General features: G+C 42.8%; 1 protein-coding gene across 11 annotated transcripts in view; it reads left to right on the top strand.

Annotated features, from left to right (window-relative positions):
• ECT2 (epithelial cell transforming 2) overlaps nucleotides 1–14,766 on the top strand; it is a 42,976-nt gene extending 28,210 nt beyond the window's left edge. For all 11 annotated transcript variants that reach the window (XM_081910833.1, XM_081910837.1, XM_081910841.1 and 8 more), the window contains 5 exons: nucleotides 1,831–1,969; nucleotides 4,509–4,663; nucleotides 8,045–8,152; nucleotides 9,348–9,494; nucleotides 13,499–14,766. In XM_081910833.1, the coding sequence (XP_081766959.1) occupies nucleotides 1,831–1,969; nucleotides 4,509–4,663; nucleotides 8,045–8,152; nucleotides 9,348–9,494; nucleotides 13,499–13,588 (639 nt within the window). In that variant the 3' untranslated portion in view covers nucleotides 13,589–14,766. The remainder of the gene's footprint in view (nucleotides 1–1,830; nucleotides 1,970–4,508; nucleotides 4,664–8,044; nucleotides 8,153–9,347; nucleotides 9,495–13,498) is intronic.
• The last annotated feature ends 2,275 nt before the right edge of the window (nucleotides 14,767–17,041 follow it).

Here is a 17,041-nt window from a genome sequence, read left to right as displayed (position 1 = left end):
GATTTTATTTGTTTGACATCTGATGGCGGGGGGGGGGGGTGTTCCACAGGGCGGGAGCTACTACAGAGAAGGCCCTCTGTCTGGTTTCCTGCAACCTTGCAGTGAGGGAACTGCCAGAAGGTCCTTGGCGCTGTACCTCAGTGTTCGGACTGAATGATGGGGGTGGAGACGCTCCTTCAGGTATACTGGGCCGAGGCTGCTTAGGGCTTTAACCGTGGCCCATGGAGCTACAGTTGTCAAGATTGTAGCTGGGCTGTGTATAATGTGTTGTTTGGTTGAAGAATCCAGTTTTCTAAATCTGCTTTTACTTTGTGTCAAACAAAATCAGTCAATCAATCCTTGTCTATCCCGTATGCTATCATGTAAAAATATTTTTGTCTTGCCCTTCTCTGCTTTTTAAGAAGGAGCTTCACGGAGGCTAACTATAGTAGAAGGCAATATCAATGAAATCTCAAAAACATAAAGTAGCAACAAGTTTAGCAAATCAGCAAGCAGATGCCAGGTACACATAGCGTCCAACTGAGATGTATGTGTCTATATTGGGGATGATTAACCTTTTTTGGGGGTGCTGGAGAGCCACACTCAATTTTGGCCAGCTTTCTGGGGGCTGTATGGCTCTAGTGGGTGTAGCTACCCCATACTCTTGTGTATGCACACACAGCACACAGCTGTGCAGATCAGATGGGAGCTGTCACCCTTGCCCCACTCATGAAATGGTTGCTCTGTTGATTGAGTTGTGGGTGTTTTGCATCCCAACCCAGTACTCTGATGGAGAGCTTTAAATCTCTCTACCCACCTCAGTGCTATATCTACTCCCCACCCCCAGTTGCCAAAATTGGTGGACCCAAAGCTGGGCTTTAGACACCCAACATCTAGACAGTATGAGCTTGGAGGACTCAAAAGTGAAAGAGCTAGACATAGTCTCAGGATAGGAAGTTTTGCAGCCAGGCTGTCTATATCAGAAATGCCAAGGCTTTCATATTCTCCAGCCGTGTGAGATGCAATAATGGGGCCTCCCATGAAGACATATGACATACGGAGGCAGTCCTTAAAGTTCTCAAGGTTTTGGATCTATATTTGGAATGCCTAGATGTGATAATGTAATGATGCTGCTCTTAATTTGGAAGCTGGTCTACGTTCTTTGAGCTGCCTGGCTTGCATGTGTTCCATTGTTGCCTTTTGCTTGCTCCCAGTTCCTTTGTATTTTAGGCTGAAGATCTGTTCTTATTAAGTTTCCCTGGATGAAGGAATTGCTGCAAAAAAGTTGTTTCAATTGGGCTCTCTCCTCATTTGTTGTCTATAAACTTGTTCACATTAAACCCTAGTTGCTTTATTATTATTACTATTATTTATTTCTACTCCACCCATCTGGCTGGGTTTCCCCAGCCATTGGGTGGCTTACAGCATAGAGTGCAATAGTGCTGTGCATGAACTGGGCTCATAGCTTCACAGCAGCATATATGCTTGCTTGCAAGGTCCTTTCACAATTGAGGAGACTTAATTCAAAATGTATCTACTTGTGGGTGGAAGCGAGTACCCTTTATTTACAAGCGCCTGGTACAACACACCTTTACTATCCATATGCAATTCTGGATCATTTTACAAGTACAAGACACATGCAGAATTCAGCATGTGGTTTTTCAAGTGAACATAAAAACTGACTGTCTCTCAGGGAAAAATAGTGAATATTTTGCAATAGAAACATGAATCTGTATGTTGGAATTGTTTAGGATTTTCAGAAGCTGTCACCGAACTTTCAGTTTAAATGTTTCTGGGGATATAGGAACTGGTTCTTTGCATGCTTCTTTTCTTTACTTTTTCCCCCAACAGATTGCAAGGAAACGGCACAAAGTCATTGGTGGCTTCAAGAGTCCTCATGGCCATACCAGGCCACCAGCCTGTCTCAAGCACATAATCCTCATGCCCCTGTCTCAGATCAAGAAAGTACTAGACATCCGAGAGACAGAAGGTATGAACATTGGCAGTGGAATGTGGATTTTTGAGGACTAATAATGCAGAGTGATGGACTTCAAACGCTGATATGTTTTGGCACAGCTGAATAACAAGATAGCTTCCAAAGAGGTTTCACCTGGGGGCCAGGGAGCTGGAAGTAACCATTAAAAGGAGCAGTGAGAGAAGATGGTCAAATGTCAGGCGTTGGAGAAAATCACTCAAGGCTTTCAGAGCTCACAGCCCTTCAACGAGTGTTTCCATGTGCCTTGGCAGAAAGCTTTGTCTAAAAATAAAGCTTCGCATTTGGGCGTATTAACCTTTTAAGAACAAAGATTGATACGACTGGCACTTGAAACTTAATCAGGAGTTAAACCCACAGTTCTGTCTTAAGATCTTTCAGGAGGCTTGTGTAACTTTCTCTAGACTATCATTTATATGGCTGCATGTTTCACTGAAATAAGTGTGGCTTCCTTCTGCAGAGAGCATTGTAATCTTCTTAATTTCCTGCATGTGCAGACTCTGCAATGATGTGTGGCAGAGCATCATTCTAGGGTGCTGGAAAGAGTCTCTTCCTGTAACTTCAGAAATAGTGTTCTGCATCAAGGTCAGACCTGTTTGGTACAAAGTTAAAGCTACCTAAAATTAAGGAGCAAGCTAAGGGTTATGTACACTTTCCCTATCTGCAAATGCCCACTGTGCCTGGGTTTGACATGAAACCTTAACGGTTGCCATCCTGGATAAGAATGAGCCTTGTTGTCGTCATCATCTCAACAATCCTGTTTTAAATCAGGGTTTCAAAGTGGGTTTAAGAGCATTCCCAGGTTCATTTTAACTTAGCTTGGCGATTGCACAAAAAAAAGCCAGCATGGTATAGAGCAGGTAAAGGAAATCACTGGCTCTCCTTTCTCCTGAACTTCTGCTCCCGTCATCCCCACCAATTGATATTGCTTGCTGAGACTCATGGGAGCTCTAGTCTTTTAGCATTTGGCGGGCCAAAAGTTCCCCACACCTGGTAGAGAGTATTGGCCTAGCGAGAGGAAGAACTTGGTTCAAGTCCCTGTGAGGCCATGAAGGCTGGTGGGTGACCTTGGGCCAGGCACTTGCTCTTGCACTCCAAGCCAAACCTTCGTGACCTGGCTGTGATTGAAGGAGAGGGGAATAAGGTGGGGAGGAGACTTTAGTTCATAGGCGGTGGAAAGTTATGCACAAAATCCTATGGCTCTTTCCTTTTTTTGTTTTGTAAATAATTTTTATTCCTTTTCCAATTTTAAAAAAAACACCATGCACATTAATAACAAATCAAACCAAATATTTCCACATTCAAAAACAAAAAACAATATAGCCAATTATATAATCCCAATTAATTAATTACAATGGGACTTCCCGTGTTTTGGATTTCAAGAGCTAATTGGCCATCTTTTCTGTTATCTTCACAAATTACTTCACAATTTTCCAATCCTAATACTGACAATCTCCTCTCTCGATCAGTAAGTCACTGGTATAATTCTCTATCTTGTTTTATTTGACCATTCCTTATTTCTGTAATCACACAGGGGGCTTTTTCAACATTGTTCTCAGTCTTAATATTTTGAAGCACAGTCCTCCTCGATGACCCCTCCTTTTTCTGCTGATTGTTGTTCTAATAGGCTCTGGCTCTTTCCTGATCCCTAAATTTCATTTTGTACTACGTTTACCACACCATTCAAATACCTTGATTTACCTTCCCTTCACTCTAAGGTCCTTAGGCAGATTAGAACAGATTTGTATTTAAAATGTTATGTGAGTTGTCGAAATAAATAATCCCTGAATACAAGCAATACCAGGCCGGATAATTTCACTAGGTATTCTCCCATGCCCGAGCAGTAACAGTGCTTAAAAGCCAGGACATAACTGCAAAACACAGGGTCTTTTAAAAGCATCATACACTACTGTGGTTATATAGTGAGGCTGAAAGGTTTGGACCTTTGTCACTGAAGGCGTGGCAATGCCATTCACCTCTTGCTTACGAATTTTGTGCAGTGTCTTCTTTGTTGTGGCTGAATGTGGATATTTATCTTCTGAATCTTTATTCTGCTCACACGGCTTTGTAGACTTCACTGTCGCCCGAGATGCTGTACCTTGTTTTGGTGACGGCAGACCTGTAATGGTTTAATAAAGCATCTTGCAGCTTCGCTACTACTTAAAGACCTTTGTTGAACCTCATCCCCTTGTTTTCTATGGGCGGGAAAACTGATCCACCTTATGTCCAACATGTGGTGTTTTCTCAAGTATTAGAAGTCCTGTGCACTGCTTCTCCATTGCAATGTGCAGGATGTGTTTTTAGACTTCCTTCTGTAGCCCACACACATGGCAGCTGAAATGGGGAGACGCTGCTGAGATGAATATATGAAGAGTCAGTTCTGTGCGGAGATGGCCTGCCCGCTTCTTTGATATTCAGGCTTCTAAACTTTGGTTCTTGTGCTGACCCTAGGACAATACTCAGTCGTCCATTCTCCCTTCTTCCTCTAATAGCGAGTTGCTCAGATTGTTGACTGATCTGTTGCTGTTGTTTGCAGAGTGCCACAAAGCATTTGCGTTAGTTGTGCGACCACCGACCGAGCAGAGCAACTTGTTGTTCAGCTTCCAGATAACGACTGAGGAACCTCCCAAGGAGAACTGGCTGAAGATGCTGTGCCGGCACGTAGCCAACACGATATGCAAAGCAGATGCTGTAAGTTCTTGATATCAGAGCTGACGAGGGGGTTGTACCTTGAATCTGTTTTAAATGTGTAGAGGTTTAAGAGATCTATGTCAGATGGCTATGCCAGAACTAACAGGCCCACTGGTAGCATGTCTTGTGGCAAAGGTCTGCAAGATGGGACAACTTCTCAGAAGGGCTTGCTGCCAGTTCATCAAGGCTGTAATCTTTTGGAGAATGTATCTGTACTCGGTGTGCTTCAGCCAAGAAAGCCTCTCAAAGTGGGTTCCATACAATCAGAACAAAGCAGTCCTTACTTGCAGGCTTACAATCTAAAAACATGCAACACAATAGGGGAAAGGGGCAGGGAGGGAAGAGGAAAATCAAAGCTTGGGCACCAGTTATTAAACAGTTGTTCCTAGAACATCCCCCTGGCACAGTTCAGGGGCAGGAGGTGCCTGATAGTGCTGTCCACAGAGCCACAGCTCAACATGTTTGGATTCAGAAAAGACCCCTTGTGAGTTAAATGGCACTTAACTTCCAGGTAAGAATCAAAACCGTACGAAGAAGAGCGATGCTCCTGTTTGCATGGCATGCTTGCCTGGAGTTATTGCTGTAACAGGTGCAGCACATCTGTGTTTGGAGTGCACTGTTGCACTTAAATAGGGGTGTGTAAGAGCTCTGTGCATATTCCAAATAAGGAGGAGAATTGGAGTGATGTGGCCCATGATTTCATGTTTCCAAGTTGGGTCGTGCTGTTAACAAGCTATATTGTGGGCGGTCAGGGATCTCCTAAGCTGATTCACTTTGGGCCTTCTCTCCCCTGCCCCACAAGATGAAGCCTGACAAATCTTAGAAAAATAGGTGTCCAGGGCCCTTTTTTATTTTCTGAGAAATGAAACCAAGCTGCCCAGAGCTTTGGAAGGGTGGGCTAGGGTGCGGGGATATCTTGTTTTGCTAGACAGGCCAAGCTTTTAATCAAAGTGAATTCTTTTTCTGAATCACTCCAGTCGGTGATTGGGAGGGGGGAATGATGTTGAAGTAAATAAACCTCTCCATGTGGGTCATCTTTCTCTGAGCTTTGGCTATAATAGCAGGACATAGGGAGTTGGGTTATTGTGTCAGCCTGCTTCTTTCCCAGTTAGTCTTTTTCATAACACGTAACCTGCTTGTCTGCACTTCTGCTGGTTTCCCACCCAGGGGCAGCTTCCTCATGCCTCCCAGCTTTCAAACTTGATTTCCCACAAAAAATAAAATAGAAAATTAAAATAGAAAAATGATTTGTATTTCCCCACTCCAAAATGGGAAAGTCTGCACCTATTTTTTCTGAGATTTGGCAGGCTTCATGCTCTCAGAAGGGGCATTCATGCCTGCAATTCGCAGCTAATTCTGGCAGAAAATAAAGCTTAAGAGGTCTTTATTTATTTAAGGGATCTCCACAAAAAACCGCTGGATGGCTCTGCCTGAAATTTGGCAGGCTTAATGCACTCTGAAGGGGCTCTCTTGCCTACAAATTTCACCCACTTATGTGAAGGGGGTTTTTTTGGGAATGCTACAACAGGTTTTTAGATTCCCCATATAGTCAGTGGGTGTGAAACAGAACTTGGGATCTAACAGATCAGATTTGAGAACCTGAAATAATGGATCCAATTATTCATTGTGGATTCAGAGCAGATTGGGTTGCTTGCAGGCACTGCCAATACAAGGTGAATTTTGTTGCCATTAATCACCCCTAATAAATAGTGTTATATAGAGATCTGCTTTGCCTGCCCACCTGTTTAGTATGAAGTAGCATACATTGAATGGCATAGTAAGTCATCTTTTCCAGGAAGCCTGTTGGGCCGTGAATGTTAACTATCTTTCTTGTTTTATAAAAACTCTAAAACAGCAAAATAAAAAGTACCATTAAAATAATTTAATCAAATAGCTTTGAGCAAAGCAATCATTCTTTTAATTTGTTGTTGATGGCTGCCTTGATGTCTGTTGGGAGAAGACAGAATGTGTGTGTGTTAAACAATTATTTTATTTCCAGCAGATCCTGCATGTTCACCATTAGGCTTTGGGTGATCACTTGATTGATTCATTCTTCTAGGGAAAGACGATTGCCTAATGGCAGTTGTGCATGTCTATGCTTACAAAAAGAAAAGAATGTGGCACTGGGACTCTGTCACTCAGTGGTTCCAGAGAATAAACCTATCGTAAGGTGCCATTTGGTTTGCATATTACTCACAACACACCCCAATTCTAAACATTCTGTATTTCAGTGGAGCTGATTTAGGGTTGCAAGTGCTCCAAGGGAATTTATTCAACGAAAGACATTGTTTTATATAGTATTCTATGTGTCTACTGCTTTGGTGTAGGGCAATGTCTTATTCACTGGTTTGTGTTTTTAGCCTTGCCCGATTTCTTTAACAACTGCATTTTTTGCAGTTGTCTGAAAAGGAGCAATGCACAAGTTCTTGCTCGTGTGTAAGAGTTCTCTGTGGTCAGGACACCCAGCTGTCCTGGTGTGATGTTGGGGATGGGGCTAAAAGTACAGCATTGCCCTACGTATGAAAAACACACAGTTGTTGTCAAGCTGAAACCATGTACAAGTCCATTATATTGGATTCTTCTGACTGTACTTAGGATTTGACTCCTAAATGTACAAAAGAGCTGTCTTTGAATAGGCTTTTTCCTGGCAGAGCTAAATACAGTGGTACCTTGGTTCTCGAACTGAATCTGTTCAGGGAGTCTATTTGACTCCCGAAACTGTTCAAAAACCAAGACACGGCTTCCGATTGGCTGCAGGAGCTTCCTGCACTCAATCGGAAGCCGCGTCAGATGTTCGGCTTCCAAAAAACATTCGCAAACCCAAACACTCACTTCCAGGTTTACGGCGTTTGGGAGCTGATTTGTTTGGGAGCCAAGCTGTTTGACTACCAAGGTACCACTATATCTTTTAAGACCTCTTAAAAACATGGAACATTTCATGGTTGAAAGTGTGCTGCTGTTGAAAAAGGAAGTGGTGTGTATTTTAGCTGCTGTAATAAACTCTGAATGTTGAGGGATCCCCATTACTAGGTAAGACTGGACTTAGGAATTGTTGCCACCTTGTCAGTTGAAGTCACAAACTTTTCCTTTTCCAGACTAAAGGGACTTCGCTTTTTCATAGCGATGTGTACACTGACTTCCATGCCCCACATGGTGGCAGTAAAGCCTTTAATTTTGCTCTTTGTTTTTCCTACCTGCTGGCTAAGCAGTAGAGTTCTGAAGGTTTGCAACTCCTATCTGGAAAGTTTTGTCTTTGGTCGTGAGAATCTGAGGACGGTGTCTGAGAATTTGAAGTCTGCTGTTGATTTTTGAAACGTGAATCTTTTACTCTCACGCTGGCTTCGCCTTCGAGTAAGTTCTCAAGCCTTCTTTCCTTTGCAGGAAGATCTCATTTATGCTACTGATCCGGATTCCATTGAAGTAAGCACGAAGGATGTGGACAGCACACTGAGCAGGGCATCCCGGGCCATTAAAAAAACATCCAAAAAGGTACGAGGTTTAACTAATAAAGAAATGCTATTCTGAAGCTATCTCCTCACACCAAGCTTTTTCATTTGGGGGCAAAACCCATTCAGTTCCCTTCCTGGTGACAAGTTTTATTGCACTGGAATATTTGAGCCTAAATGTGACACTTGCACATGCTCCGTGCATCAGGAGAGAATGAATGTAAACCACTGACTGATGTTTCCAGAGGTATATTGTGCAGTAGCCCTCAGTTGTGTAAGGAGCTTTTAGCTGATGTATGTTGCCTTCTCTCAATCTTTTACGTGTTACTATTCCAGCACAGAGTTTGAGAGTTTGGCACCAGTAAAAAGATCATAACTTTTTCATGTTGAAACAAATTGTGACAAATCTGAGGGGGGTAGGGCCTTGTTAGTTTTGGGTTTTTGTTTTTGACAGCGAAAACAGGGGCCTTTTATGTCACTTCCACTATTTGGCATTTGATTCCACTATTTACAGTTCCCCCACCTTTCTATATCCAGAATGTCTGTTTCTTGATGTATGATTCCTCCCCCCTCATTCCTCTCAATATAGATGTTGATTCTGCATCTGAGGAAGTGAGCTCTAGTCCGCAGAAGCTTACACCATAATAAATGTGTTAGTCTTTTAAGTGCATTAAGAATCTTGGTTGGTTTGTGTTGGGGTAAAAAAAGTAATATAATGTTGTTTGGCTAGCAAATCTATAGGGATATGAAGTGTGAGGCTGGAATAAGCATGAATGAGAACAAGATGGTTGGATGGCTTTACAAGATGGTTGGATGGCTCTAAAGGAACATTAGGCAAATTCATGGAGGGTAAGGCTGCATTATTAGCCTCCATGGCTATATTGCCAGAGGCAGTATGTCTCTGAGTACCAGTTGCCAGGAATCACAAATGGGGTGAGCGCTGTTGGACTGCAGATGTGTTGGACACATCTGGCTGGCCACTGTGAGGAGAGGATGCTAGACTAGATGGGAATCTGGCCTGATCCACCAGGGATGTTATGTTCGTATCGAATATATCAAATACATTTAATCCTTGCTGCTTTGGCTAGTGGTAAGCAAAATGCAACAAAATGTATCAGCGTAGAACAGCAGAAGAAGCCTTACTGAAAAATGTGGAATCGATTTTCCTGTATTTTAAATAAGGGTAACAGTGTAGTCTTTTCTACAGTTTACTTAACGTGGTTCTTAAAACTCTGCAGGTCACACGAGCATTTTCCTTCTCCAAGACACCAAAGAGAGCGCTCCGGAGAGCATTGATGGCACACAGCAGCGTCGAAGGAAGGACTTTTTTCCCAGCTAGTGAGAATTACTTAGGAGGACGCGTTGCCAGCACTTCATCGCTAGCTGTAAGTGACTTTTCCCAGAGAAGTCTTGAATAATATAAAAGCCCCGAGTGGGGAGGCTGGCTTCTGCACTGTTCTTATTTCAATAATGAAGCTTATTGTAATCATGTCTGTTAATCTCTCTCCGGAAGTCATAACACCTGTGTGGTCAATGTAATTAAAAGATCTCAATTGTAGTAGAGAAATCCACTCTAAATGTCAGGCAGAAGTGAGCATGCCTGGAGGAGATAGTGAGGAATGTATCTTACAGAAGAAAATCTGCTCTCTTGTGACCAATTAAAGACATTTGAGAAAACAAAACGTTTCAGAAACTGAGCTACGAAGGTGCTCAGGTTCTGCAGCCATGAAAGAAAGAACAATCTGAGTGCAGGAAACTCCTTTTTGGTAGATAAAGGTTGGGGGTGGGCTAGGGTGTATGGGAAGCTGCCTTATGCTGAGTCAGGCGATTGAGCCCATCTAGCTCAGTATAGCCTACACTGACTGGCAGCAGCTCTTCAGGGTTTCAAATGTGGTCTGTCCCAGCCCTATCTGGAGATGCCAGGGTCTGAACATAGAACCTTCTGCACCCTGAGCAGATTCTCGAACACTGAGCTATGGCCTTCCTTTTGGGGAATTTAGATCTTATTAAGTGTCTTGTAAGGGATGCGGGTGGCGCTGTGGGTTAAACCACAGAGCTTAGGACTTGCCGATCAGAAGGTTGGCGGTTCGAATCCCTGCGATGGGGTGAGCTCCCGTTGCTCGGTCCCTGCTCCTGCCAACCTAGCATTTCGAAAGCACGTCAAAGTGCAAGTAGATAAATAGGTACCGCTCCAGCGGGAAGGTAAACCGCGTTTCTGTGCGCTGCTCTGGTTCGTCAGAAGCGTCTTAGTCATGTTGGCCACATGACCTGGAAGCTGTACGCCGGCTCCCTCGGCCAATAAAGCGAGATGAGCGCAGCAACCCCAGAGTCGGCCACGACTGGACCTAATGGTCAGGGGTCCCTTTACCTTTAAATGTCTTGTAGTTATGCGTTCTGGCAAAAAAGGGCTTCCCAGAAAAGAAGAAAGAATGAAAAAAAGAAAAGTGACAAGTAGTAGTTAAAAATATTACAGCGATAAAGATTAATCAAAAGCATGGGATGGAATGACACTCTTGAATCATATAGATAAATGTACATTTGGACTGTTGGTCCCTTTGGAGGAGTTGCGTTCAATGTTTTGTGATGGCGTCTAGCGGTGCTAGGTGAATGAAGCCAATGAAGGGTGGCTGGCCTTGTCTCCACAGCAGGGCTGCTTGCTCCTCTGATGAACTGTTCCGCTAACCACAACAAGCACGGCCAAGTTTTCCTTTTCTACATCAGGCCGTAAGGGAAATAACCTTAAGAGGGTGTCCTTGCACCGTAACAGCACTTGAAATGGGAATGCTCAATATCTCTTGAAAACACAATTTGGTGCTGCCATCCTGCCAGGCAGTGTCTGCCATTCTAAACTGGATAGATAGACCTCATTCCCAGAACATACATGGTTCTGCAGCTGTTGTGAGCGGGGAATTTCTTTTCTCTGCTCCATTGCATCAAAACCCATAAAATGTCACAGTTCTCTACTTAGTTTACCTGATCCCAACCCACTTATACTGATATTATGATGTTGGTACTCTGGGTGAGCCTCTTGGAGCAGAGGGTGCTGCAAGCCTTTGAATAGAATTTTTGCAGACTCTGCTCCAAAAGATTTTTTTTGCCCAGTGGAGGAAAGGGTGTGGATGTTAGCTCTGTAGATGTTAAGAAAAGGGGGCTATTGTTAGATGAGTAACTAGTTCTTTCCTAAAAGTGCAGGCGATTTGTTGGGCTGAACCTGTCTCTGAACTGAGAGATAAGGCTCAATACAGCCATGATGGATATGCTGGGTGGTTTTGAACATGTTCCTGTGTCATCCCTGAAATGGCAATGTTGACCAAATCATTTAATGACTCCTATCGCAGGGGTAGCATAGAGACTGATTAAGACTGACCTTTAAGCCCAGTAATCTCCAGTTCAGTCCTTGTCTCTGCAATGTGCTCACCCGATGACCTTTGCCAAATTGGTCAATTTTATTGGCTTTAGGTCCACTCATAGACACTTCACTTGTAATATTGGCATTTATTGTTGCAATGATGACTGTAATAAAGTATGCAACTTACTCCACGTACTGCTAAGTATTTTCATGGAAGATGAATGAGCAAACATGGAGATAGCCACTGAAGATGAAATCTAGGCCATATCGTGCCATTAAAAAAAATATCGACTCTTGCAATTTAAGCACAGTGAGCACTTTATAATTTGGATGTACTTTGATATATAAACTAGGTTTGAAGGCTTAAACTAGGTGGTGTCTTACACCTGCGGATCTCTTCTTAGAGCCAGAATTTCTTTAGTGCCCCCGCTTTCTCCCACTCTACAACACAACAGGCATTTCCCAGCAGTAGAATGTCCTTGGGTTGAAAGAGACTTTTGTTTTGGAAGGTATAAATTACTGAAATACAGAACAGAGGGATTAGTCATACAGGTGGAGCATCGTAATCTCTGAAAGGTAAATCTAGTTCAAGCACATCTTGGACTGAAGTGCTCAAAGGAAGCAGTTAGTACGTTGTCCTTGGCTTGTCAGCCTAGCCAGGCTCTTCCTTAATCTAAAATAAAATGGTACGGGGAGAAGCACAATGGGAGATCGTGATAGATCTGGACTGAATGCGATGTGTGGATTAACTCTCCGTTCCCCTCTTCCCACAATGTTTTTAGATTACTCGCTGCGCTTCTACGTACAGTTTATGTGAACCAGTTAAGCACATTGTTAGTGTGCAGCGTTCCAACTCCGTTGATGGGAACTCCCCAAGCTCTAGGCCTCGGCCTCTGATAGCTGCTTCCCATGGTGTAGAAGGGAGAGTTGCTTCCAGCTCTGACAGCCTAAACACCTGTTCCCTGCCCAGTCCTTGCCCAGTCATCAGCACCACCAGAGAGGAAGCGACTGATGACCAGAGGGCTGCCTAAAGTGAGCTCTGCTACCTCCTTGTTGGGCACTTCTCGGAGGCAAAGAGACTGGCCTTTAATAAGGCCTACAGTCTAATATTTTCCAGGTGCTGGGCCTCTCTTAAGCACTCTTTCACTTCTGTCCCAAAATGCTTAAATTCCTTCATTCAAATTAATGGTGTTTGCATGGCCACCACTGATACTGATCTTGCTCTGGGTTTCTTTCCATGTTTTCTGGCATTTTAAGGTACATATGCTTTTTTGTAAAACAAAACTATGTGGCTATTTACTTGAGAAAAAGGTAGCTTTGACATTTGGAAGTTCTGTCCATTCCTTCAATCTCTTGCAATGGGTATGTAGCAGAATTACTAAGATAACCAGACATCCTAAAAGAAGTAATTTGGCTAAAGTGACCTGCAGGGCACTATTTTTTTTTTGGGGGGGGGGTTAGGAGCTCCTATAAAATATATTCTTGCACCAAATACCCTTTGCCTGCTGCAAGCTGTCAATATTTTTAAATGGCCTTGAAGCTTGCCCTATACAAAAACAAAACCTTTGAGTTGTATAGCGATTGTGGATAATTGTGATATAGTTGTAAAATGTATAGCAATCTTATAAGAGTCCGAGAGGGTTTTTCTATCTATCTTGCCCTTATTTTAGATGCCACTTTGAAGGCACGAAAATGCAGCGAGGGCAGAACTGCTCTTGCATACGTTTAAGTAGAAAGCAATGCCTCATCTTTATTTCTCTTGAGGCTTGGCTACATTAGAAAACCTTACATGTCGAAAGGCTGAGTTGGAGAAGCTGCTGCTTAATAGAAATGCAACACACACACAACCTCTCAATAGTGTTTCTGAAGACGTATGTCCGCCTAACCTGCTGACACTTTGAAAACCTGGATTTTAAAGCGGGGAAGATCTCTCCTTCCTTGTGATCCCCTTGAATCCCCCCTCCTTTTCCAGGCACACATTAGAAGTATTTCTTCCACGGGAGATGTATACACTTAATATTTCTTCTTTTCTTTGAACAGGGAATCCACTCTCCGTCCTTGATCAACCTGCCATCAGTGTTTGAAAAGAGGAGTCATACTTTAAGTCGGTCAACTACTCACTTAATATGACATGGACAGGAAATGGAGTTGCAACTTACAATTTTGACTGACGGAAAGTGGTCTAGCTTTTTGAAGTGACCATTTACTGACATGAACGGTGGTACTTAGTTAGCACTTAGTGGGAATTAGTAAGCGTTTTAGATAACACTAAATTAATCACCAAGAGTTGTCTGATGTGCCTACTAAACAACTGAAGAACTCATCCTTGGCTTTGGAGAGAACATATTCCTTTGCACAAATCATCCTATTGGCATAATGGAAATATTCTGCTTAGTGTAAACATTGCGCAGTGACTTTATGAATAAACCAGTGTTGGACCTGCCTGCGGATATTTAGACGTTGCTCACTGATGCCCGCACTGGCTGAGGATGGCGGATTTTGCTTTTAAAATAGTGTTTGTACGTTTAGAGGCTGACGGTTCGAATTAACCATTGCATAGACCAATATCCAAAGTGAAACACTTGCTTACTGTTTAAAGTATAAATCTGTTTTTTTAAAGCCTAAATTATACTTCAAGCATGATGAAAGTGCATCGGTGGCGCTGGTTTAGTGGAAATATGCAAATGGTTGGCCCCCATGTCTGTTGGTCTGATGCTCTTTAGCTGCTAGGTTTTACTGTTGCCCAACAAAATGCAAAATCACCTGAAGTGGAAGCCCCTAGAAAAATCACTGTACTAAATTGTATTTATAATTTTTGAATGGGGACCATTTTTTTTAATATAAAAAAGCTATATCTAAAACTCAAGTGTAACACTTCCATTTCTTAATATACTTAGTATTTGTGCACAGATTTCGTATGGAGATGAAAATGTAGATCTGATTTCAATATCTACAGCTGCTATTCTTTTATTATTCAAAGGCTTTCATATAAAAATGTTCACCTTGTTTTCTTTAGGGTTTTTTTATACAGTATTTTCTCACATCTTAAACTTTTTAAATATCAAGTTTTCAAACTATACTTCTAAACTCTCTCTGAAAATTAAGTTTCTGCATACAATAAACTTGGTTTGTTGCTGTCCATATATGGGGGTTGGAGTGGGTGGGATTTCTAATATCCCATTTTCTCTTAACCACTGACTGCTACTAATAAGTGTAACCTGTGCCACTTTTTTTTTACTACTTGTATCTTTTAAAATTCTATACTGGCAGAAACTTGTGTAAATAAATAGAGTGGTTTGTGTCGCTTATCTTTATTTCATGTTTACCTCTGCAGATCCTAGCCTCCCAAGTTCATTGAATAATTTTTGCAATATCCTAGCAACGCAAACAATGTGCATCCTATTCAGCCGCTTTTGAGCATTTCTTAGAGTGGAAAATTCACCAAGGACATGTCTATTACTACTTACTTTGAACAATGAAATCCTCTCCCTGTTGAATTGCTCCTTAAACTTCATTCCTTCTTCAAAGAGAGAGAAGAATGAGGGTCTGGAGACAACAGCGCTGTAGAGATGACAATACACAATCTACTGGGTGGGAATGGAAAAGCTTTTGTGGCATTATGGGTGCTTGCCCAGTAATTGTGTGTGCCAAAGCTTTTCTATGGCACAATTCTAAAATGCCCAAATGTGAAGGGGTAGGGCCTTCAAAGTACACAGAAACAAACAAAGTCCATGAGACCTTGTGATTGCCATCACCCAGCCCACTTGGACCATGTGCTGTTTGAGGAACAGCAGTTCCTGGTTAGTAGAGTGTACCTCTCTACTAGCCAAACATTCTATCCTTTAAGTACTTGCTACCACCAGACATCCTGCCAACCTAGCAGTTCGAAAGCACGTCAAAGTGCAAGTAGATAAATAGGTACCGCTCCGACGGGAAGGTAAACGGTGTTTCCATGCACTGCTCTGGTTCGCCAGAAGCGGCTTAGTCATGCTGGCCACATGACCTGCAAGCTGTACGCCGGCTCCCTCGGCTAATAAAGCGAGATGAGTGCCACAACCCCAGAGTTGGCCACGACTGGACCTAATGGTCAGGGGTCCCTTTACCTTTACTTACCACCAGACAAGGGGTTAATTGTTTCCCATTATCAGTCAGCCTCCCAATTTCCCCTGGGGTCTCTCTGAAGCCTCATAATGTAGCACAGGGCAATAATAATAATAATAATAAAATTTATATCCCACCCATTTGGCTGGGTTTCCCCAGCCACTCTTGGCAGCTTCCAACAAAAGATTAAAAATACATTAAGGCTTCCCTAAACAGGGCTGCCTTCAGATGTCTTCTAAAACTCAGATAGTTGTTTATTTCCTTGACATCTGATGGGAGGGTGTTCCACAGGGCGGGCGCCACTATGGAGAAGGCCCTCTGCCTGGTTCCCTGTAACCTCACTTCTTGCTGTGAGAGAACTGCCAGAAGGCCCTCAGAGCTGGACATCAGTGTCTGGGCTGAACGATGGGGGTGGAGACACCGGGCTATACTGGGCCAAGGCCATTTAGGGCTTTAAAGGTCAGCACCAACACTTTGAACTGTTCTCTGAAACGTACTGGGAGCCAATGTAGGTCTTTCAGGACCGGTGTTATGTGATCTCAGCAGCTTCCAGGGTGTTAAAATATGAGGACACACCAAGATGATGAAACTTGGGAAGAGTTTACTACGATGGAAAAGACATGCAATGCATAAGCCCAAACCCAATGGCTTCAAGTTATAAGAATATTCTGACTAAACATCAGAAAGACTCAACAGTGAAGCAAACTCCCTCAAAAGGTGGTGGACTCTCCTTGGAGGTTTTAAAACAGATTGGGTGGCCATCTGTCATGGATGCTTTAGTTGAGATCCCTGCATTGCAGGGAGTTGAGCTAGAAGACCCTTGTGGAGTCTGATTTTATGAAAGGAGGTAAGAGAAAGAGATGCAAAAATTACAGAAAACAAGTACATCCCTTTTGAGCAAGATAAAATAGGTTAAATCCAGGGAAAGTAGGTGGTGTTTTAAACATCTCACCAGATTCTTGGAGGAATCTTGCTGTCAAGTAACAGCCCCATCACAAAGATCCTCCTTGATCTAAAAAAAAATTCTAGCATGGCTACTTGTTAAAGATTCCCTTTGTCAGTCGCAGGCACCCCCTCAGGTAACAGTCTCAGGTATGGAGGTTTTGATTTCCCCACTCTTGGACAAGAGATGTTCCATTTCTTATATCCACTACAGAGTTTCACTGCTGTAATTTTTGAGCTGGTCCAAAGCTAGTTAGCCTTGTAATCTCCAATGGACAAACCAGCAAGATCTGCAACAAACAGGAAAAGCAAGCACATCCACATATAATAAGCAGCAGTCCAAACAAGCAGACCAGGAAAATGGAGTCCCAAGTCCTTCACAAGCCAAAAGCCAATATTAAAAATAATTAATGCTAACAAAAATAAAAGCTGATTAAGAGAAAGGATCACAAACTCTTCCAGTATGCGGTTACGGCAGCCAGAATTGTGGTAGCTCAGAGGTGGAAGCAGGAGGAAATCCCAACGGTAGTAGATTGGAGA

Source organism: Podarcis melisellensis, assembly GCF_964234715.1.
Source record: "Podarcis melisellensis genome assembly, chromosome: 5".
NCBI lineage: Eukaryota > Metazoa > Chordata > Lepidosauria > Squamata > Lacertidae > Podarcis > Podarcis melisellensis.
The sequence above is the reverse complement of the archived record's forward strand: the minus strand, read 5'-3'. Positions and strand labels throughout refer to the sequence as shown.